Source organism: Trachurus japonicus, chromosome 8, assembly GCF_045865225.1.
Source record: "Trachurus japonicus isolate A0001 chromosome 8, Traja_1.0".
NCBI lineage: Eukaryota > Metazoa > Chordata > Actinopteri > Carangiformes > Carangidae > Trachurus > Trachurus japonicus.
In genome coordinates, this window is record NC_140914.1 from 23,742,031 (window position 1) to 23,764,932 (window position 22,902).

A 22,902-nucleotide genomic window follows, 5' to 3' on the forward strand; every position below is an offset into this window, starting at 1 on the left:
ATTAGGGGCCCTTAGTCATTACATGTTGGTCTAGTAGCAGGTTTATGCAGCTGTGGGCAGATCCATGAGAAACAAACATGTGGCCTAGAAAGTCAAAAATAATGTCATGAAAGCAGACCTGCAAACTACTGGGGTCCTACTGATGTCATGTCACATCACATCAGCACTGGGACTGAGGGTTTTCAGCCTAATTGACTGAGCTGAATTGATCAGTTATGAAAGAAAGAATAACAAGATCTTTTTAATACATATAAACACCATTTTCCTTAAAAGGGATCACATTTTTTATGCTGAAAAGACAAGAGTCCCCCCCACGCACACACACATATACTTATACACACGTATAGTATAGACTTTTTCACATTTCAGTGGATTCATGTTGTAATTTCTAATCATTCCAGGTGCATCAGGAGCAGCTGTTGTGTACAGGTTCCTCTTTATTCATCACCTCTGTGCTTTAACAGGGTGATCTGTTGATTTGACATCATCTGGTCCTTCCTGACCATCCCACAGCACGGTGAGTGCAAGTTCAACATCTGGCATTTTGATCTTTTGTGCTGGAGCATGAGCTGGGAAAGAATGATGCATTTTCTGCGTGTAACAGTATAATGATGTGTGCATATAGGCTTCAGAGGTTGTTGTTTTTGTTTTTGAACATTTATCATGTGGCGTTTCATGATGGTGTTGGCTATTCTGAAAAACATGGTGTCGAGCAAATACTGGTGGTTTTAGGAATAAAACTGTTTCCATGGATCTTAAGCTGCAGCATTGGATCTTAAGACAAATACAGACTCGATGTGGTTCCTTGGATTTCAACTAGATACATATATTGTACTGTATATGATTAAGGTCGGTCTGTGTGTGGTATCACTGTAACCACTGTAGCCCTGATGTGTAGTTACAATTATGGCATGGTTTATACGCACTGTCTGGCTGCACTGTGATTCTTGAACACACAACTAAATCTGCCGTCACTGTAGATGAACTATTCATTAACAACTTTCCAAACCGAGGGGTTGTGTGTCTTGTTGAACTATATATTCAGACTTTGTGCAATCCAATAAATCTATGTGCCCCCCAAAACCAGATGTAAAAATGAGGTCTTAAACTGGAGTCTTGCAATGCACTGCCACTTTTTCCATGTACCTGGGCCCTGAGCCTGATGATGTCATCACCGTGGAGACTCTGTACTCTGCCGCTCACTTGGTCACTCATCTGTCTGTCCTCGTCCTATCTCTGGGCACAGGCCTGTTCTACATCGGCGATGGTCTTTGGCGCGTCGGAGGACAGAATCAGGGGGCCTCCCCTGTCCTGGATCACCACGTCGTCCTCGATTCTCACGCCCAGGCCACGAAAACGCTCTGGCACCTGGTCATTGTCCTCGCAGATGTACAAACCTGTGAAGGAGAAAAAAAGAAGGAGAAAAGCAGTTAATGTGTGAACGCAGGGACAACATGAGCTGTTCTGGGTGTACACCTGATTAAAAGCCTAGTTGATCCATACCTGGTTCTATAGTGATGGCCATCCCCGGCTGTAGAGGCTGTGAGCGCGACAACTCGGGAGTGTCATGGACGTCCATGCCCAGGTAATGACCAACGTGGTGGGGGCAGTACCTTCGAGCAGCCTGGCATAAGCAAACATTTAAAGGGACAGTTCAACATTTTGGCAAATTGGCCCATTGCCGGGGCGGTGTTTAGCTCAGTTGGTAGAGCACCCGCCCCATGTGTTGAGGCTTAAGTCCTCGCTGCAGGCGGCCCCGGTTCGAGTCCCGCGTCGGACGGCCCTATCCTGCATGTCATTCCCCCGCTCTCTGCCTCCCATTTCCTGTCACACTCTCAACTGTCCTATCTAATAAAGGCATGAAAAAGCCAAAAAATATACTTTAAAAAAAAAAAAAAAATTGGCCCATTGCCATAATCGTTATAGTGATAGCAGTAGGTTGAGGTTCATTACCTATAATTGTCGGCGCAAGTTATTTTTAGAACGGCGGAGCAGAGCCGTGAGCTGCTCAGAGCTGCACTACAGAGGCTCATGGGATTTCTTGGTTTCCCTCATCAAAACTCATCAAATACACAATCCAACAACTCCAAAACGTTCTCGTGCACAAGTTGTGACCTGCACATTCACCACGCTATGAGATAATAATGGAACGTTACGAGACAGAGTTGTTTTTAAGGCAAATGCAGAGATGGAGCATCGGCTGTTTTGCATGAATTTACATCGAAAACAACTCCGTGGCAATGAGTCACTATCCCTTACTAGTGGGGCAGATAAGCAAAATAATTGTGCGTTTTAATGACTAAAGCATGAAACTTTCAGCATTTAATCTACATACCCCAAGGTTTAATTTCAGACGTGGAACCACTTTGGTGGCTGACCTTTAGGGGTCTTTAGGGGTCTTTTTCCACATTATTCCCCATTGGAAACCTATGAAAATCTGGGAAGTAAATCATTAAAAATTTCTTCACCATTGTGTTTAGGAAGGTGTGTAATATCATGTAATAAAATGTTGAAATTCAACTCCAGTGGGAAACCCCCTAAAAAACTACTCAAAGTTGGGGTACCCGTGCAGATTTTGCGAAAATTCCGTGATGTTAAATTTGGCCTAAAGTAACTTGTGAGGGGTCAAACTAGAGGTTTTTATATTCTGTAGCCTTTTTTCTTGTACAACGTTATACAGACGATGAATATACGTTATATTATTGAGTATTTAGTAGTAATATGTGACACAACCTCTGCCATGCTAAGGAATGGCTTCTCTGCAATACTCTGCAATACATTCTATTGGTGGTGGTGGGGGGTTCCAATGAACAGGAAAAGTGGGTGTGGCTGTTTTTTTCCACCAAGGAGTGTTTTGGCTGAAAAACTAATGTTTGCGATCAACTCAGAATCATGAAAAACCCCTAGTTTGACCCCTCACAAGTTACTTTAGGCCAAATTTAACATCACGGAATTTTCGCAAAATCTGCACGGGTACCCCAACTTTGAGTAGTTTTTTAGGGGGTTTCCCACTGGAGTTGAATTTCAACATTTTATTACATGATATTACACACCTTCCTAAACACAATGGTGAAGAAATGTATTGGTAATGATTTACTTCCCAGATTTTCATAGGTTTCCAATGGGGAATAATGTGGGAAAAGACCCCTAAAGACCCCTAAACGTCACCAAAGGTCAGCCACCAAAGTGGTTCCACGTCTAAAATTAAACCTTGGGGTATGTAGATGAAATGCTGAAAGTTTCATGCTTTAGTCATTAAAATGCACAATTCCTTCCATATATGAGCTTATCTGCCCCACTATACAGAGCTTTATAAGTTATACAGAAGTTGACCTCATTGTCGTAGAGCATCATCATGGGCACAACTGATTCTAGAAGAATTTAAGGGGTGAAATTTAAGGTGAACTTTACACAAAAAATCACTACAGCCATACTGTGCTGAGAGGACCGAGTCAGAAGAGGAGGACTCCTAGGCCGGCCCAGGACTTTCTTAATGTCTAAGTGTGAAAAGGTTTTTGATTCTTTGTCTTAATGAAGAATCGAAGTGTAAGACTGTAATGCATCTAGAATAAACAGACCATTTGCTGTCAAAAAAAACTTTGTTTTACAACCATACATTATGTTTTTGTTTTCAGAGCTGAATGTAAATGTATTCAGCCTCGGTTTGGCTTGCTCACTTTATTTTCCCAGAAACGAACCACTGCAGGAAAGGAGTGCCTCTATAACGCAGAGTTATATGAGCATATTGTGTTTCAGGGAGGGTGTGATTAGTCCACTTCATCATTTACATTGGCAAAACAGACTGCAAACCAGTGGCGAGAGGATGAATAAAGTCCTACAGGGAAAATGTAAAAAATAAAATAAAATAAAATAGAAATAACCCAATAAACCTGGAAATAGTCATAATTTGAAAGAATTGTGTCTCTCTGGTGCGGTTGTGGGACACAGCAGACCAAGGGTGTACTAGATTGAAAATACAACTTTGCAGCTCACACAATAATTTGGTTTTCTAAAAGCAAACAGCTGTTTTATGTTGTAAAGCACAGGAATAATCTGTCAGATCAGAATCATTCAGATGCTTAGATATGAATTATTACCTTTAGTGCTTCAGCGTCACTGGTACTGGCCTTGATGATCCCTAACTGCCTGAGCTGTCGGCCCAGCAGAGCCAGCATGGTGCTGTAGATGTGATCCAGACTGACACCCGGTGAACACAGAGACAAGCAGGAGCGCTGGACCTCCAGGACGGCCTCGTACAGCTCAGCCTGGGCCGGGCTGAACCTGGCAGGACACACAGGTTTTTGTATTGTAAGAGAAATAGTTGTCATCAGCTCCGGCTTCATTTCATTTTGAGTGGCACAGCTTGCACTTACTTCCCATTCACTGGCCATGTTCGAGTGATATCACTGACATAACCAAAGTATTCACAGCCACCATCGAGCAGCACCATTTCACCATCCTGAAGCGGAAGACGGAGGGGAAAATGGAAAGAAGTTATACGTGTTAGCTAGTTATGTATATTTTTATTTCAGTTTTATATACATATGAACCATTCAATATCCATTCAGCACATTCAGCACCTGCCTTTACCTTTACAATCTGGTTGTTGTTGATGTAGTGAAGCGTATTGGCTCGGTTCCCTCCAGCGACCACGGGGGGATAGGCCAGGAAGTTGGCGCCATGGAAACGATTCTCAAAATCAAACTGGAATAAGATGTAATGTTATAAAAGATTTTTCTACTTGAGAAGTCACTCTTCATGTTTGCTGTGATCACTGCCCTACGAAAGGCAAAATGCAGTAACTAGGTATTTGGTGAGGGTCAGAAGGGTTTAACTCTATAAAACAAAATATTATTTATTATATTAACATTTCAATAAAAGCAGCGTTTTAAATATGTAGCAACTATAACACGGTACTGAAAACCACAGTAACTTGGTTCTACAGGTTTTTATCACACAGGATATCACACATACGTAACTGGCAAGCTGGTAAGATAAACATCTAAAATCAACACTGCATTACTGCTTTTACTCAACCCTTTAATCTAAATCATCGACATCTTGGTAACACAAAGTTATTCACATTGAAGTGACTAATCAATAAAAGACATGAAGATCATGACGGGCCACGTGTGATAACAAGGCAGTGAAGAGTTTTTTTTTCTTCTTTTTTATTTATTATTATCTTTTTTATTCTATTTGATTTAATTCACTCTTATTCTATTTTATCCTATTACACCTATCTATTTTACTTCATTTTATCTAGTGTTTTCCCCATTGCAAATGATTGCGTGTAAGATAGCGTTTCCTCGATGCCTCTAAAATCTAATGTTATACAATTATTATGTGAATCCGTATGTGAATGTGAATGTATGTGAGTCTCCCAATATGCGTCTCCTATGTTCCTTGTTTTTATCATGTAAAGCACTTTGAGCTGCTGTGGGCAGCTATACAAAGTACTATACAAATGAAGCCTGATTGAACAAAGAGTCTTTCAGTTACCTTAGCAAAGAGCACAGCTTCATCCACGTCTCCTTGAGACAGAGCCATCGTCCTCCTGAAAGCCTGAGAGAGAAGTATCACTGTCAATCAAAGAGTCTCTCGTGGTTAAGGGAGAAAAGGAAAATCAAAAATACTTCTCAACTGCAGGGATTAACACCAACCTGTGCTGTGATACGACCCGCCTCTTGCATGAGCGCCACCTCTGCTGAGCTCTTGAGGGCCCTCAGAGAGTGTATGAGGGGCCTGAGAGAGCGTGGCATCGGCCCCGACTCCAGCAGAGGAGACACATATGTCTGGTGGAGCCGAGGGTGAGTGGGCTGAGAACTATCATACCAAAGCAGAGTGCCTGAAAGAGGATCAGAGAAAATGTGGTGAAGTTAAAGTCCAAATTAGTTGTAGTGATCGAATGTGTGCTTTTCTGAAGCATAACCAAAACTAAAAATGTAAAGAAACGATTAAAAACAGTGCTATTTCCAAATGCTCTAATGTGTTTTAATAAGCTTGCTCAGCCTATTAGCCTTATGTCTAAAGGCAGGGGAATGTCACTGGCATAGCAAATATGAACTCGATATTCAGTATGACAACATCTCATTTAGTTCCTGCCCTCTGGAAAAGAGCTACCATTGTTCCCATCCCAAAGAAATCTTGTCCCACAGAAACAATGATTTTAGACCGGTGGCTTTAACTTCTATTGTCATGAAATGTTTTGAAAAATATATGGTATCCATGCTTAAATGTGACGTTAAATCAGAACTAGACCCACTACAGTTTGCCTATAGGCAGGGGAGGAGCATGGACGATGCAATTAACAGCATCACGCATCTGACTCTCAGGCACCTGGAAGATCCCAAGGCCTATGCACGCCTTTTGTTTGTTGATTTTAGCTCAGCTTTTAACACACTGCAGCCTCACCTGCTCCTACAGAAACTGACCCAGATGAATGTTAATCCCTTTATTATTAAATGGTTTTATTCTTTTTTAACAGATAGAACCCAAAATGTCAGAATTAACGACTCAATCTCTGAATCCAAATGCATTAATACAGGTGCACCACAGGGCTGCGTAAGTTCACCGGTCCGGTTTACACTGTATACAAATGACTGCACTAATTCTCTTCCCGGCAACATGTTTTTTAAATTTTCAGACGACACGGCCATTCTCAGCCTGCTCCACCAGAACTCAGACCCCTCATCATACTTCACAGAAGTGAACAAATTTGTTCATTGGTGTAATGAGAACTACCTCATCATCAACACCAAAAAAACTGAGGAGATGGTGCTGGACCCCCGGTCAGTGGGGGATCATACCCCACTGGCCATACATGGGGAGGAAATTAAACAGGTCACATCCTACAGGTACCTGGGCATCCAGATGGATAACCTCTTCAGCTGGAGTGATCATGTCTGTTGTGATCATGGTCTGTTGTCGCTTACAGCAAAGGCTGTATTTTCTACGTAGGCTGAGGGTGTTCGGGGTCAGTCAAAACATTATGTTTCTTTTTTATCAGGCAGTAATAGAGAGCGTTATTAGATATGGCATAACAGCGTGGTATGGCAACCTCTCTGCACAGTCTAAAGCCAAGCTGCAGCGCCTGGTCCAGACTGCTATGAAGGTGATGGGGAGGACTGACAAACCCTCCCTCCAGTCCATCTATGAGCAGTCTGTAGTCAGGCAGGCACGGAGGGTTTTGTCAGACCCGTCCCATATCCTTCTAGAAAATGACGAGCTCTTGCCTTCCGGTAGAAGGTATAGACTCCCTAAATGCAGACTGAATCGTTTTAAATTCTCTTTTGTACCCACCTCCATCAAACTTTTGAATAGCTCTGTAGATGGTGTATGCTGAGGCCTGGGAGGTGTGCAATAACTCTTGTTTTTATTTTTTATCTGGGAGATGTGCAATAACTGATGCTTGTTTGTTTGTTTGTTTACTTTTTAATATTTTTAACCCTTAACTGGGTGTGTCATGAGTGTGTGTGTACATGTCAACTGCCATTTATGTATTTTATGTATATTAAGGCAGGTTTTTTTTTTTACCATGCACTGAGTCCACAACAAATTTCCCCTGTGGGACATTAAAGTTTATTCTATTCTATTCTATTCTATAACACAAACCTAAACTTATTAGTCAAATTCTCTGATACAGAATATTTTATTCAGATTATTGCACTACTGTAATACTAGTCAAACTAACTCCTAATGAAGATGCTGACTGTTCACCCTTTTCACCTTGTAGGAACTATATTATGTACAGTGGAAAGAAAAACATATGTGAATGTTTACGAGTTGGTTTTCTGCATTAATTGGTACGATCTGATCCTTATCTAGTTGATAAGTACAGGCAAACACATGATGTACTTATGCTAATAACACAAAAATACTGACAATGTTTTGTGTCTTTTTTCCCCACTGGTGGAAAAAGTCAGTGAGTCTTTGGGTTTAATAACTGGTTGAACCTCCATTAGCAGGATGTCTGACTGAGGGTTGACTCTGACTCTGCAACCCAAACATGGATTTTCTTAGTATGAAGTCATTCTGTCGCAGGTTTTCTTTCATGTTTAGTCTTCTCAGCTTCCGCCAGGGTGCTGGAAGAAATCTTGATAAACTTGGGAATTCCCTTTTCCCTCAATGGTGCCGAGCTGTACAGGTCCAAGAGCAACAAATCACGATGCTCCCTCCACCCTGTTTCACCTTTATACAAACACAGCTGTGTCTTCCGTTTCGATTTTACCTCATTTGATCTAGTATCTCTCTTATCTTCTCATTCTATCTATTTTACTTCATTTTACCTAGTGTCTTTCTCTTCTTCTCAATTTTATTTATTTTACTTCATTTTATCTAGTGTTTTCCCCACTGCAAATGAGTGAGTATTAGATAGCGTTTCCCCGATAAAATCCATTGTTCTAACATTATTGTGTGAATGTGTATGTGTTTGCAAATTTATGTATGTCTCCCTAACATGTGTTCCCTATGTCTCCCAATATGTGTCCCCTATATTGTTTGTTTTTAACATGTGAAGCACTTTGAGCTGCCATGGGCATGAAAAGTGCTATACAAATAAAGCCTGACTGATTGATTGATTGATTGATTGATTGATTGATTGATTGATTGATTGATTGATTGATTGATTGATTGATTGATTGATTGATTGATTGATTGATCAGCTCACAAAACATTTCCCAAGTAATGTTGTGAAGAGTCGAGCTGATCTTTAACAAACTTGAGGTGCACAGTGATGATGATGGTCATGGACACCATGATCTATTAATAGTCAACTCATGATCAGATGTTAACCAGCTGCAGTTACTCACTAAAGTCTCTATCTCTGACGCTGAGTGTCATTTATACCTCACTTATCATTTTGTGTTGGGTCTTTGGAGACTCTAAGCTGGACGCCGGCTTCTAGGGAGAGTAACCATCTTTATTTATAGACACTTGTGGACTAATGAATATTTAAACTCTTCTGGATGAGTCTTCTTCTCATCATGTGCTTCCTGAGGGTGTAAATCCTGTTTCATTTACTGGACTCCAGGTTTGATAACTCCTGACTCTGGTCAGCTTTTGATTAAGCTATTATCTGGTGGATTCACATCCTTTTTTTCTGCCTAAACTGTGAGTGTGACTTCATGTTTTCGTGATGGACAAGAATACAGTGATTTGTGTAACTGGTGTTAAAAGATTGATAATTGTAACTCATTTCACCATATTTTAGGACCCGTTTATATGTAAATGTAGATCATTCTAGAGGGTTGACATACACCATCTTAGTGTATATACAGAGCCTTGCAAAAGTATTCGTACCCTTTGAACTTTTTCCACATTTTGTCACATTACAACCACAAACTTATAAGTATTTTATTGGGATTTTGCGTGATAGACCAACACAAAGTGGTGTATAATTGTGAAGTGGAAGGGAAATGATACATGTTAAGATTTTTTACTAATAAAAATCTGAAAGGTGTGGCATGCATATGTATTCAGTCCCCCACCACCTTCTTTTGTCTTTTGGGGTGTGTTTCTACCAGCTTTTCACATCTACAGGCTGACTTTTTTGCCCATTCTTCTTTGCATAATAGTTCAAGTTGAGTCAGATTGGATGTAGAGCGTCTGTGAACAGCAGTTTTCAAGTCCTGCCACAGATTCTCAGTAGGATTTAGGTCTGGACTTTGACTGGGCCGTTCTAACACATGGATATGCTTTGATGTAAACCAGTCCATTGTAGATCTGGCTGTGTGTATAGGGTCGGTGCCCTACTGGAAGGTGAACCTCCGTCCCAGTCTCAAGTCTTTTTCTGCCTCTAACAGCTTTTCCTCCAGGATTGCCCTGTATTTAGCTCCATCCATTTTCCCATCAAGTCTGAGCAGCTTCCCTGTCCCTGCTGAAGAAAAGCCTCCCCACAGCATGAAGCTGCCACCACCATGTTTCATTGTGGGGGTGGTGTGTTCAGGTTCATGTGCAGTGTTAGGTTTCTGCCACACATAGTGTTTTGCATGTAGGCCAAAAACTTCAATTTTTTCGTTAATTTGTAAAAAAAAAAAAAAAAAAAAATACATTTAAGTTTGTGGTTGTAACGTGACAAAATGTGGAAAAGTTCAAGGGGTATGAATACTTTTGCAAGGCACTGTATGTAGTACATAACAGCACATGGTCCTTGCTTTAAAAATAGTATTCTGGGAACATTATAGATCAGCTGGAGCAGAGGTTTCCCAGACTTATAGCCTTGTAGCTATAACTAATAAATCTGCTAACAACAGCCATGCTTTAATAGTAAATCTGCTACTGGTGGTATCACTGTAGACTTATTTCTGTGAAGAGACATTTGTCCTGGACATGTGTCCTCTCACTTCCACCCACCAACCTTTAAGGGCCTTGAGCACAAGGCCAAGTTCTTCAGTGCTATGAATTCTCTCTATGCCGGTCAAAGCAGCCGCCCCGTCCTTCCCAGACCGGGGCCCGTCCCACAGCTCCCTGCCTGGGTCTCTGCGGGGGACAAACAAGATGGCCTGGTCTGGTCTCCCTTTCCCGTGAAGAACCAAGGCACTGTCAGGCTCTAGGAAGCCGCTGAGGTAGAGCAAATCCTGCAGAACATTTGGTCCATGGTTAATTTAGCAAAGCCTTGCTGAAATTACAATCAGAAACCCCAAAACACAACAAGACAAAAGCTGAGTAATGGTGTATATCCGAGTTAAAAAGAATTTTCCTTCAGTATTGTTGACAAACCCCCATTTGCACAAGCGATTAAACAGAAGATGAAGACAACATGAGACAAAACATGCACCTGGTTCTGGTGGAAGGGATAAGGGATGTCATTGGTCATGTAGCGGGTTGGATGAGACAAAACGATGACCACGTGGTTGCAAGAGGAGGCAGAGGGTCCCAGCTTGTCTGCCTGGGCCTCGATAAGCGAAGCCAGTCGGTGTCTACGGAGCTCGAACTCTGTCTGGCTCAAGCCTGGGGTCACCTCACCTGAGGAGAAGAGATCAGGGTTATCATGAGAGAGAGAGCTAGTGACACACTCTGCTACGATCTCTTCTCCATGTCTTTACATTCAGCATAGAGTGATGAATGAAGTTAAATGTGTGAACAGTATTGAGTAACTTTTAATTGCACCTTTGTCCATTAAAAATCATTTGCTTTACAGGTGTAGTTGTTTCGGTCAACAACACTCACCATGTTTGATGAGGTGTGGATGAGTGAAAGGGCTCGGCTGGCCCAGGTATCGGGGTGGAACTGTCTTTGGTTTCAAACCTCCTGGTTTCACAGAGATGTTTCTGAACAGGCACCGAACACATCCTGCAGAGAGCAACACAACACAGAGAGCAAACACTCTGTTACATCAGCTGTCAGACTGTGTTTCACAGAGAAGAGCTGCACAACTGACCAATATGAACTTCCCACAGATGCTGGTATTGGTTCACATATATTGCAGTGCAGAAACGCCAAAGATACACTTGAGTGATGGCAAGTTCACATGTTATCTGTGCCATTTATCCCTACAGGGTTGTGAAGGGCTGGAGTTAATCCCTGTGCACACTGAGCGACCACACTGTTAACCCTGGCCAGGTCGCCAGTCTATCAGGAAACAACCACTGACACTCAAATTCACACCTAGGGGCAATTTGGATTCACCAATTAACCTGAACCTGCATGGTTTTTGGGCTGTGGGAGGAGGAGGCTGGAGACCCTGAAGGAAATCCATATAGACACATAGAGAACATGCAAACTCTACACAGGCTGGCGTGGCTGGAAGCTATGAAGTGACGGTGCACATAATGCATAAAACATGGATAAGCTATACGTGTGCCTGCCCATATACAGTCACAATCCAGTGATATGGACCATACGTTGTGGTCTGACATTTCTGTAAATCTGTTCTGTGCTCCCATAGATAGATAGATAGATAGATAGATAGATAGATAGATAGATAGATACTTTATTGATCCCCAGATAAATGTAGGCAGACATTTGGAAATGTACTGTTGTAGTAGCTGGATGTGGATCTATTTCAACTACATCATTTACTGTGTACCATAAGTCCAGTGGTTCACCTCTGTTATGAGAAAAACTGTTATGATGAAGGTGTATTCTTTTTTTTTTTTTTTTTTTTTTACATTTCTCTAACTGACTCAGGCAGTTGATTAAATGACAGACTGAGAGATTTAGATGTCCTGCTGCTGGTATGAAAGATCCCAAGTGGCCCAGGTACTGCTATAGCAAAGGGTCACACGTTAAACATGGCAAAACTCTCACTCTCTGAGGACAAACCAGTGACAGTCATATAAAAGTAGTGGAGGAGCGGGTTCAAGTGATTCCCTGTAAAAGTAAAGGGAGTAAAAGTGGACATATTATAGTGACAGTGACTACACATGAAGGGCGCCGGGCTCACCTGGAGCTGACTGCCGACGCCGGGGCAGCAGCCTGACAGCAGACCTGACCAAGGTGCTGGCTGAGGGCAACATGTTGCTGCAGCTGGAGGACACGGATCAGTCACACATCTCGTCCCGCTGTGGACATCGAGAGTCAGAGTCAGTGAGGCTCAAAGTCCACAGACAGATGACACCGGATATTTATGTACAGCGACTTACCAATGTTAAAATATTCACATAAAACAATCATATCCCCCTCCTGTTCACTGTTAGCTGTCGCTAGCTCGCTGCTCCCATGATTACTTGCTACATTCATTCATATAGTGGGAGTTCGTTCCCTGAGTTTGGCTTTCTAGGCAGAGGCGCTTAATCCCACAATCTTTCAATTTAGAAATGACCTGATTTTTTTTTTTTTAGAATCGTGGATCAATGTGCACTTTTATTTAAGGACCACCAACCTTTTCTATAAGTATATGCTTCATACTGTCAAGGTGTTTTCATTTCATTCAGGCACCTATCAAAACTACATCATAAAAATCCATATCACTCTTCGGATTTAACCCCAATGTTTATCTGTTACCATCATTTGATTCACTGTGACTCTAACATATTCACAGCTTTGGGTGGCCGTGTGAAAACTGCAGCTTTCGTTTCATCCGTATGGTGTAATTAGCCTCATGGTTACCCTTACATGACGCCTGTAAAGTCCTGCCAGGCCAGACCGAGGGCACAGCACCACCATGGTCTGTGGGTCTGTCCGACGACTCGCCTGAATGAAAACACAGCAGTGACGCCACAACCAGTGAAACGGTGGCGATAAAACTCGGCTGCAGCCAGTCTTCCCCGGTGGTTTGTTCTTCTCGGGTGTCAACGGAGCACATTTCATATCGGGTGCGTTTCCTTTCGCATGGCTGAACCACACGGCTGCTGCCCGGGGTGTTTGTGTTGGCCGCGGCCGAGCCGCAGCTAGCTAACCTCGGTATCATGCGTCAAACAGTCACCGCGCCACGGACGGTTTCACATTTCTAGAAACTTCTGTCTTGTGCTAATTGAAACTGTTATTAATGTCAGTTTTGCACAGTCGCACGCGGTGGTTTGCAGGGTTTTTGCAGGGGGAATGTGAAATGTGAAGTTAAAACGAAGACGCTCATTCAGTCCCTGCTGCTTTCATGTACCTTAGCTTATCACCGCTGCCAAGCGTTAACGCTAGCAGCCAGGCATGTAAACAAGCCCGACTGGTGAAGTTGTTGACTCTGTTTTTCCTCTTTGTGTTTCACGCATGCAGCGCACTGCGTGCTGGACGTGACAGAGCAAGATGGACCCACGGAAAGTGGCGGAGTTGAAGGGCTTCGTGCAGATGTGCGAGTCCAACCCCGGGCTCCTGCACCTCCCGGAGATGAGCTTCTTCCGGACCTGGCTGCTGGGGTCAGTGCACCATACCGCACCGCGGAGCAGCGGCTGCTCCAGCCTGTGAACACACCGCACACATTACACTGCACTGCGTGTGTTGAAAGTTGTTACTTGAAATAAGGTTGTAAAATCAGCAGAGAAGACTTTTTCTGTCATCGTGTTAGTATAATACTTGGAGTCCCAACCAGACTGCAGATTCACCACGTGCCCTGTCCCGCCCATCTGCACAGTTATGGACCTGTGTGTGTGTGTGTGTGTAACGTCAGGCAAGAGCACGAGAAACCCTGAAAATCACACGAACAGCTCACCTTTCAGTATAACATAGGTATTTAGAAACTAAATGGTTAAGTGCCAAGTGTTGGACTGAAGCCATTCAATTGACAAAACATTGTTAGGTCACGGTTGTGTTGAATCATAATAATTTCCATCCACTTTCCTCAAGCAACAGTGGCCCAGATCCTTTGAATTTGTAAAGTAGGCAGCAGGAGGGCACTAAACTGTAACCACATCATGGTATACATATGTTTATATTTCAATATGAATAATTGTCATTGACAGATTTTACTTCTAAATGACTAAGGTACTTTCACTGCTCACTGGATTGCCCTTTGTACTTACATTGCAGGATGGGGGCCACAATCCCTCCTCTGGCCAAGATGGGTTCATGCCAGGTAATAAACAAATATTGCCATCATTGTGTGTGCTTATATGTTTTTATTTTTCTGTTCCTTATTTAATTGTATTATTCTGATGTGTGTTTAGAAGAAAAACACCAACATTTAGTTGAATAGTATTTGCAGTTGTTTTCATGCTGCAGATGTAACAGAGTGCTCTCTGACTTGCAGGGTGGCTGCCCCTGTGGTCCTCCCCCTACATCAGCTTCAGCTTCAGCCCCAGAGCCTGACGCTCCTGCACGCTCTGAGAGCGAGGAGAGTGAAATAGGTTTGTTTATACTGACAGTTTCTACAATCACCCATCCACAGGTTGACTACATCTGTGCCAAGTCTTGTTTGGTTGTAACAAATCTTAGTTTGTTAACAAAACGTATCTTCCTCGATGAAAATTGTAAAAACCCCTTTACAAAACTAAAGAACATTCTTCGTGGGACCTAAGAAGAGCTTATTCTAAATGTTGGCTTTACTTTGTTTGTCTCAGAAATTGACAACGAGGGGGTGATCGAGCCAGACACTGTTGAGCCACAGGACATGGAAGGATTTGAAAACGCTGAGGTAAAATGTTTTGTTTAAATCATGCAAACCCTGTTCTCTTGAGTCGAAACTGAACATTATATTGAGAAGATTCCTGGCCAGCATTAAAGATTGAAGCCGTAAGACGAGATTGGTTTGAACATCTGTGTCTCTACACTTCCTCAGGTCACAGATGAGATGATGGATTTGGCCAATGAGAAGAAGATAGAGGCTATTAATGCTCTGGGAGAAGGTAGGTTGGCAGACTGCATGCACACACAGAAAGCTATGCAAGAGTTTGATTTGAATTCATTATGTCTATGATCTCTAAGTTTTTCTTTTTATTTCTTAATTTTTTATAGGCGACCTGCAGAAAGCTCTGGAACTCTTCTCTGAAGCCATTAAGCTGAATCCCTGTGTAGCCATCATGTACGCCAAGAGGGCAAGGTGAGAGCCGCCTGCATAATTCATTCAGATTATTCATTACAAAGTGTTAAAGTACCGAGGCTGTTTGAGTCCTCGCAAAAAATGACCTGCATTAAAAGGTGTGGTGGTGTTTAGTAATGATACGTTCTCTCTGAATGACTGAGTGTAATCGGTTGTTCTCGTTGTATCAGTGTCTACATCCAGATGCAGAAACCCAACGCAGCTATAAGAGACTGTGACAAAGCCATCAGCATCAACCCAGACTCTGCACAGCCATACAAGTGGAGGGGAAAAGCTCACAGGTACATTTCTGCTTCAAGGTTCTACCACAGCGCAGATGTTTTCCAGTGTGTAAGGTTAACAAACAGCTGGTGAAGAGCTTCCACTACACACATGAGCGCCATAACCAAACCCTCAGTGTAAACACACTCCGGGATAGCACACCTCAACTTGTTTGGCAAGTGGCACTTAATATTTGTGTTCCAAACCATAGGATCAGCGCTGAAATAACCAGGAATAACCCAGGAACATGACATTTAACATGACATTTAATCATGTAGTGTGTTTTAAAACCAGGTAACAGGGTCCTGTTTAGTTACATGCAAAGCAAAAATAATAATTTCCTGTCACTAGTCGGTGTCCAACATGAGATGATCCACAAGTCGTATGTGTAATTTTTTTTTATTTGGGCATAAAAAACGACAACATTTAAATGGAAATGACACTTTGCAAAAGAACACATGGGACTTTGACATCCACAAGAGATGAGATATTAAGAACATTAGATCTGTACGGAGTGATGTGGAGACTGTAATCCTCCTGACTTGATGTTCACTCTTCCTCTAGAAAGCTTTAACATCTTTGAATTTTCTTTGCAAATACTCTTCTGAAAAAAAAAATGAATACACACAAAACGTGAACAAAACTGAGGGATTTTGTCTGCATTCCTTGTTTATTTTATAGACTTCGAACGCACCGTCTGAAGTGCCTCAAAACTGATACCACAGTGTGACACTGCAATTGGTTTAAAAAATCTATTGGAGCAGTGTGTTACAGAAAGCAAGGCTGTTGTTACCTCGAAGCGTACAGTGGCCTTCTGATTAACCTGAAGGATGTTTAGGGATGGGATGAGTTTAACAACAGTTTGGTGATCTGAAAGTTAAGTACTTTGCTCACCGTCTAGCCTGTGCTGCTGTTACCTAGTGTGTGTTTGTGTGTTTGTGCTGCTGCAGGCTGCTGGGCCACTGGGAGGACGCAGCCAAAGACCTGGCCACAGCCTGTAAACTGGACTATGATGAAGATGCCAGTGCATTGCTGAAGGAGGTCCAGCCTAAGGTAATGCCTGAGGGAATAAAAAACACTTAACAACCTTTTGAAATGAGTTCATTCATATTAAGTGTAATGTGGGTGTGTTATATCATCATTTGATCAGAGTAGGTCTTCAGAAACGGGAATCAAAGACAATGCTGTCTGCGGTACATCACACTTGTCATTTCTCCCTTTCAGGCCAACAAAATCATGGAGCACAGACGCAAGTATGAGCGCAAGAGAGAAGAGAAGGAGATCAGGGAGAAACAGGAGCGGGTAAAGAAGGCGAGAGAGGAGCATGCGCGGGCTCAGAGGGTGAGCTGCTGTGGAGACTTAACATTTCAGATTCATGCAGTAAATGGGCTTTTAAAGCTGAACTCATATTAAACCAGTGAGGTTTGTTGATGAAAGATATAATAGTCAAGGTGTTTAGAGAAGCCAAAGAGAAACTCAAAGGCACAGCTGTCATTTGCTTTATAACAAGAAGTCTGTTAAAGATGCCCCTGAGGGCTACACAACATCTCTGCCTTCATGGTTCTCTTCAAATGTGATACAAAGTTTACCTGGCATCAAGGATGAATTGATTATATTTGAATGGTTAAAGGTTGAAGTTAAAGGTCACTATGACCCTAAAGGTTGAAGTTAAAGGTCACTATGACCCCACAAACCACACCATAAGTCAGTCCATACACCAGTTATGGTACAATTTAAAACAAATGTCTGTTAGAATTAAAATGACATTTCATATCCCGTTCTTTTGCCTCAACAGGAGGAAGAAGCACGACAGCCTGGAGGAGGATTTTTCCCAGGTAGGAGGAGAATGGAACCAAGTTGGCTCGTTGCATGAGGAGAGGAGATAGACGCTCCAAAGTAAAAGCCTTAAGGATCAGTCACGTCGTGTAAATACATTAATGAGTCTGGTTTTTCTGTAGGTCCTGCTGGATTCCCAGGTGGAGCGCCTGCTGGCATGCCAGGTCTCGGCGACCTCCTGACGGACCCCGAGCTGCTCAATGCCATGAAGGTGACTCAGTGTTTAACATTCAACTTCTATATCCAAACAGTTCCACGGCCAATCTTTGAAACCAGTCTTATTATAATTTGGGTCTTCTTGAGGGGACAGAAGTGGGCAGGACACAGTATGGTCATCATCCCCATGTAAACAGGGGGAGGAGAATGTTTTAATACCAAACAGTAGATCATGTGTTTGAGCCTTTGGCAGTGCAGCACATAGATAGATGGACGTAGATATTCACTAAAAGAGATTAAAAAGCTGCAGGGGAAAGAACAACAGTGCACTCTCACAGCCGTGCTGCCGTTGGACACAAACTCATCAAGCTCCACTTGTTTTCTGACCAAAATCAGCTTCTTCTGGTGGAAGTGGGTTTATGAGATATTCCAATCCACCTGTTTTAATGCACAGTCATTGAATGAAATCTCAAAAAGAAAATGTACAATCCAAACTGCACTGACCTGCCATCTTTATCTGATTATATACTTGTTTTTTTGTGGTACTTGAAATTATCACTAAGCTTTTGTATATAGCACATTTGATTCAAAGTGGAAGAACAGTGTGTAGCATATTAGCATCATTAAAAATGTTTTAATGTCGATAGTGTGAAGGTAAAAAATTGGATAGAAAACTCATATATTCACATTTGTATTCTGAATATGTGACCTCATTATTTTCCTCCTAAAACAGATGTTTGGGGGTGTGTGATTTTAAAACGTGAACTTCCTTAAACTCATCATAAGCCATGAAAGCTGCACCGTGAACATAAATGTGACCCTGTTTCCCTTCCATGTCAAATTCCAGGACCCCGAGGTGATGGCTGCCTTCCAGGATGTGGCGCAGAACCCGGCCAACATCTCCAAGTACCAGAGCAACCCCAAAATCATGGCCCTCGTCACCAAGCTGAGTGCCAAATTCGGCGCCCCGCCACAGCCATAGACGGGACGAGCCCGGAGCGGAGAAGTGGATCTGCTGTGATTGAAACCATCCTGAGAGCCACGACGCTTTACGACAAATTAATCCACTGTGTGCAGCTCAAACGTGGGAGCGGGTTGACAGATTTAATTGGAGTGATGTAGAGAACGTGGGGCTACTTTTTTAAATGTTCTTATTCAGCCTGTTAGCACTTAGCAACTTCTCAACAGAGCAACCCGATGGTTAGGAGTCAGGTCTGATACTTAGACAACCCCCACTGCGTCTCCGCTGGGACTTTACTTAACCACAGGTTGAGACATTTCTTAACCTGTATCTGGAAAAAGCTAAACTGGGAACTCCTGCGTTAAGACACTGGCTCACCAACATTTTTACAGCCATTTAGTACGTGCTAATGGTTTAGCTACTGGTCTTTTCTTTCTCTTAAAACTGAGCCGAAATCTCACACTCAACTGTCGGCACTTTTTGTTAACAGATCTCTTATTATAAATGCAAAAAATGTCTATGTTTGACCCTAATGGAAAAAAACAATTCACAATAATAAAACCTCTGTTGCCGCGAAACAGGTTGGACATCAAGTTTCTCAGCTGTTTGTTTCCTTTACATTTTACAGACGTTCTGTGTCACCACACTGATTTGGGAGGAAAAAAAACTTCCTAAAATGTCTTTTATTCAACTCTCTGGTCCTCTGACTTGTCTGTAGGTTTTTACAAGTGACACAGTTAAAGCAGCAGGCCTGTGTGAATTCTTCCTTAATCCCTCTTAGTACATTTAGAGTAAATTGTGTCGTGATACTGAGTTTTCAGCTTCTCCAATACCTTTTGGCAGATTAAAATGTAAAGAGTGTGTCTGATGAGCACTCGGACAACCTGAAAATATTCAGGTCAAAAGCCACAAAGTGAAGAAGCTACAGCTTGATTCGTGGAAAAATTATTAAAAAAGGGACAATTTGTAGATGGATTGTTTCAGTTCTAATAAATACAGGAGTTGTTTTTCCCTAACCAACTAGTTTCACTTTCCTTTTACTAGATAATACAGCTCACTCCTGTTTTTTTAAAGAGAAACTGAATATACATGAGTCTCTACAGGTGCTTGGGGATAAATCAGGCCCAGAGGGACAGTGGGTCACCAGGCCACTTAATCCATGCGGCGCATCTGTCTCTCAGCTAGAGGATTACTGCGCTGTACCACATCGCCTGGTTCTCTCAGCCTTGAATCTCTGCGTCACACATCTGACCTGACCAAGTCAATTTCTCACACTGAGGACAGATTTCTGTTCTGTGCCTCTCACATCCACACAGACTTTGATTTAATACAGAACAAAGCTTCACAAACCAATACACGGAGCAAGCCAAGCAATGTTTTGTGACAACATTTGTGTTTATTTGTGTACTTTACAACATACCAAAACAAATACATGGGTGTAAAACAACTAGGATTAGGGAGAGAATAGCGGGGAAGTAATGATGCCTGTAGAAGCCAAGGTGGTGAACGGTAACACAGCTAGTGTCCATACCTGGGAAAAGAACACAGAGGGAGAACAAGGACATGTTAATACAACTGTTGGAAAAACATTCACAATTTTTCACCATCTTAAGCAACGAATGGGCGACCATACTAAAATTCAGTTCAGTGTGACAGTAATACACTGATACATCTAGGACTGATACTCACTTCTGAAACTCCCACTCCCTGTTGTCCAGAGGACAGACCTGTCTGGTCTTCAGCCAGCGGGAAATACAGTGGAAATGGAAGGCATGCTGGGAAAGACAAACAGCCGGGGTCAAAGGTCAACTTTATACAGTGTCTTGTTTTTTCCTTTAAACTGGATTTACATATTAACCTAGATTCCTCAAAAGTCATAACACCTTTAATGCAAACAATATCAGTTGATATTTCAGATAACGCATCATTTTTAGTAAAGGTGTCATGATTCTTCTCAGTAATATTCATTAAAAGTGTGTTTTTCACATTGTCTTGACCACAGGACCTTAGCTGGATGTTTGTAAGCCGGCTAGCAGTAGCTAAAAAAGCTTGGTGTGATTGCCCTGTGGCCCTAATAAATTTGTTGACTTCATACAAAATTTGGGCAGGATTTTATTCCACATGGAAACTCACATTGCAGACACCCCAGGCTACAGTGCACTCCTCAGAAGTTGCAGAAGCTTGGTTGGCCTGGCACTCTATACCTGATGTAGGGAGAGAAACATGTCAACACATGAAATTTCACAAAACCAGATCTCATTTCTGACTAAGAGTCGAGCCTAACATGTAAAACTCTCTCAAGATCAAAATCAGTTTCACACTCATGTTCACAGTCAAAATACAGGCAGATGACATTTTGGATTAAAAATATTACTTGCCACCATGTGCGGCCAGAACAGTTTAACAGTTTGAAGTCTCTGGACTCAACTGGGGGGGGGGGGGGGATATTTCCACACGTTTTGATGATAATGGTGGTGCAGAGTGCTGTCTAACACATTGATCCAAAATTTTCCATGTTCAGTTGAGTTGAGGTCTGGTTGACTATTGACACCATAATTTTCATACTCATCTAAACATTCAGTAACCACTCATGCCCTAAGGATGGGGACATAATAATTGTTCTAATGGCATCTGTTCAGGTCTTTCCATTAATTCTGGTCTGCATGTGCCAACTGTCAGTATCGATCCCATAACTGTGTGTAAACCACAAACTTACAGAGATCCATGATGTGGTTCCTGCAGATAGCACAGTTATCCACCACGATGTCCCAGGCCCACAGCGCAACAGCATTCCACTGATGGGAAGACAAACACAATCAGCAACGAAGAGAGAATAGATTTCATACTGAAGATTTAACACATTTAAAAGATAAGCCACGCGCATCTTTTGAATGTGTTAACTTAACTTAAATCTTCAGTTTCTGTTTATGAAACACAATAAACAACGTGAAAGTTGGTAGGTGACCAAGAGAGCACAGGCTGTTGTAACTGATAACTTCGGAGATTAATGTAAAAATTAAAATAATGTGAATGGTTGGTTTTATTTTTGTGTTTATGAACTCCAAAATAAAGGGAGACTTCAGCCGTTACAAAGAAATTGTTCTTATTGAGAAAACCAGTTACATGGTATCATACATTCCGTATGTATACACCCAACCTTTATATTAGGATATGATTAATATTACTTATAGATGACAAACATTTTATAACTGTGGTTGTAGTTTCTGACTATGTAGGAGCAGTGCAGCTAACGTTAAAGCTAACGTTGAAGCTAACGCTAAAGCTATCTTAGCTAGCAGGAGTCCAGCTCGGGGGTAAACCGACAGCGTCCGTTAACGTTGACCGTTAATGTTAATATGGTTTATCTCATTCATTAATTGAATCACATTGGGGGTTACTAGTCTCCACTGCATTAGTATGGGCTCTTGTCATTTAGATTTTAGCTAGTCCCCAAAAGGAGAAGTGCAAATTCATGCCCTGTTGGAACATAGCTAACTGCTAACTTTATCAACCAACTGCGATAGTCTACAATGAGTTAGCATGCTAATGTAAGCTGGTTAGTGACAGTAAACTGTGTTAGCGGACATTTGGCGCTGTAGATAGATTACACAGATTGTTTACACCTCCAAAGTGATTAAACCGACCATACCTTCTTGACTTCAAATCGTTTCTTGCTAGCTCCACTGTTTGTGCCGCTCGGTGTGTCTACATCCATAGCTGCTGCCATTTTGATCAGCGAAGTTTGGTTTAGTCTGTGACGAGCAGGTTTACCCGGAAGAAACCCAGCAGTTTCCGTCGGCGTTTTAATTCATTTATCACTCGTTGTGTTTCTCTTTTTTTGTTGTGGTCAAGTTGGATGGTGCCATTTTGCTGTAAATAACAATGCAAATCTTTCCCTTTGTATTAAAAGAAAAGCAAGGGCAAGAAGTAAATGTTAGGTTCCACCGAGATTTGAACTCGGATCGCTGGATTCAGAGTCCAGAGTGCTAACCATTACACCATGGAACCGGTACGTCAGTACGAGACTCAACAAAACACAAAAGATTACCTGATAATGCATTTATTGGTTGTATACTGCAATGTACATTAGTAAATACATATATTTTTACACATTAATGTTTTAGATGGACTTGACCTTATGAAACACATATTGAATGGGGACTGTGTTGTTGAGTGTTTGTGAATTCCACATACCATTGCAATCTGAGGAGCTGTAATTCAAAACAGGAGGCATGCATCTTTATTTGACACATAGGTTACAATAACTAAGTCATCAACA

The 22,902-nt window shown here is 42.0% G+C and overlaps 3 protein-coding genes and 1 non-coding gene across 5 annotated transcripts; 1 reads left to right on the forward strand and 3 right to left on the reverse strand.

Moving 5' to 3' along the window:
• Positions 1-228: 228 nt before the first annotated feature.
• Positions 229-13,559, reverse strand: xpnpep3 (X-prolyl aminopeptidase 3, mitochondrial). 2 transcript variants are annotated; one of them, XM_085784798.1, is made up of 12 exons: positions 12,585-12,686; positions 12,386-12,503; positions 11,170-11,292; positions 10,778-10,965; positions 10,358-10,577; positions 5,664-5,848; positions 5,503-5,565; positions 4,591-4,704; positions 4,374-4,459; positions 4,098-4,281; positions 1,504-1,624; positions 229-1,397 (listed from the first exon to the last, which is right to left on the reverse strand). In XM_085784798.1, exons 2-12 carry the CDS (start codon positions 12,456-12,458, stop codon positions 1,231-1,233), a joined length of 1,524 nt encoding a protein of 507 aa, XP_085640924.1. In that variant the 5' UTR covers positions 12,459-12,503; positions 12,585-12,686; the 3' UTR covers positions 229-1,230. The 2 variants fall into 2 exon arrangements, with proteins under 2 accessions (XP_085640924.1, XP_085640925.1); XM_085784799.1 differs by lacking the exon at positions 12,585-12,686 and adding an exon at positions 13,541-13,559 and having other exon boundaries at positions 422-1,397.
• Positions 13,152-19,201, forward strand: st13 (ST13 Hsp70 interacting protein). The gene is made up of 13 exons (XM_085784800.1): positions 13,152-13,256; positions 13,651-13,790; positions 14,401-14,446; positions 14,621-14,717; positions 14,931-15,004; positions 15,149-15,215; positions 15,325-15,409; positions 15,580-15,690; positions 16,621-16,723; positions 16,895-17,011; positions 17,466-17,505; positions 17,629-17,717; positions 18,510-19,201. The coding sequence occupies exons 2-13, from the start codon at positions 13,681-13,683 to the stop codon at positions 18,642-18,644; spliced, it is 1,074 nt and encodes a 357-aa protein (XP_085640926.1). The 5' UTR covers positions 13,152-13,256; positions 13,651-13,680; the 3' UTR covers positions 18,645-19,201.
• A 798-nt stretch (positions 19,202-19,999) lies between these two features.
• On the reverse strand, positions 20,000-22,370 carry rbx1 (ring-box 1, E3 ubiquitin protein ligase). Its single transcript, XM_085784801.1, has 5 exons — positions 22,273-22,370; positions 21,340-21,418; positions 20,757-20,827; positions 20,313-20,398; positions 20,000-20,154 (listed from the first exon to the last, which is right to left on the reverse strand). Exons 1-5 carry the CDS (start codon positions 22,348-22,350, stop codon positions 20,142-20,144), a joined length of 327 nt encoding a protein of 108 aa, XP_085640927.1. The 5' UTR covers positions 22,351-22,370; the 3' UTR covers positions 20,000-20,141.
• A 189-nt stretch (positions 22,371-22,559) lies between these two features.
• On the reverse strand, positions 22,560-22,631 carry trnaq-cug (transfer RNA glutamine (anticodon CUG)). Its single transcript has one exon. It is a non-coding gene; the product is annotated as a tRNA-Gln (tRNA).
• Positions 22,632-22,902: the final 271 nt, after the last annotated feature.

What these genes read in the sequence shown, in the direction of transcription:
- xpnpep3 (XM_085784798.1), bottom strand. Translation starts at nt 12,458, where the DNA reads ATGTTGCCCTCAGCCAGCACCTTGGTCAGGTCTGCTGTCAGGCTGCTG. An exon ending in ATCCCTTCCACCAGAACCAG is followed by an intron (nt 10,578 to 10,777) that starts GTGCATGTTTTG and finishes AATGTTCTGCAG; the next exon opens with GATTTGCTCTACCTCAGCGG. An exon ending in TGTGCTCAAGGCCCTTAAAG is followed by an intron (nt 5,849 to 10,357) that starts GTTGGTGGGTGG and finishes ATCCTCTTTCAG; the next exon opens with GCACTCTGCTTTGGTATGAT.
- st13 (XM_085784800.1), top strand. Translation starts at nt 13,681, where the DNA reads ATGGACCCACGGAAAGTGGCGGAGTTGAAGGGCTTCGTGCAGATGTGC. An exon ending in GAGCGAGGAGAGTGAAATAG is followed by an intron (nt 14,718 to 14,930) that starts GTTTGTTTATAC and finishes TGTTTGTCTCAG; the next exon opens with AAATTGACAACGAGGGGGTG. An exon ending in ATGTACGCCAAGAGGGCAAG is followed by an intron (nt 15,410 to 15,579) that starts GTGAGAGCCGCC and finishes TCGTTGTATCAG; the next exon opens with TGTCTACATCCAGATGCAGA.
- rbx1 (XM_085784801.1), bottom strand. Translation starts at nt 22,350, where the DNA reads ATGGCAGCAGCTATGGATGTAGACACACCGAGCGGCACAAACAGTGGA. An exon ending in AACGATTTGAAGTCAAGAAG is followed by an intron (nt 21,419 to 22,272) that starts GTATGGTCGGTT and finishes TCTTCCCATCAG; the next exon opens with TGGAATGCTGTTGCGCTGTG. An exon ending in TAGCCTGGGGTGTCTGCAAT is followed by an intron (nt 20,399 to 20,756) that starts GTGAGTTTCCAT and finishes TGTCTTTCCCAG; the next exon opens with CATGCCTTCCATTTCCACTG.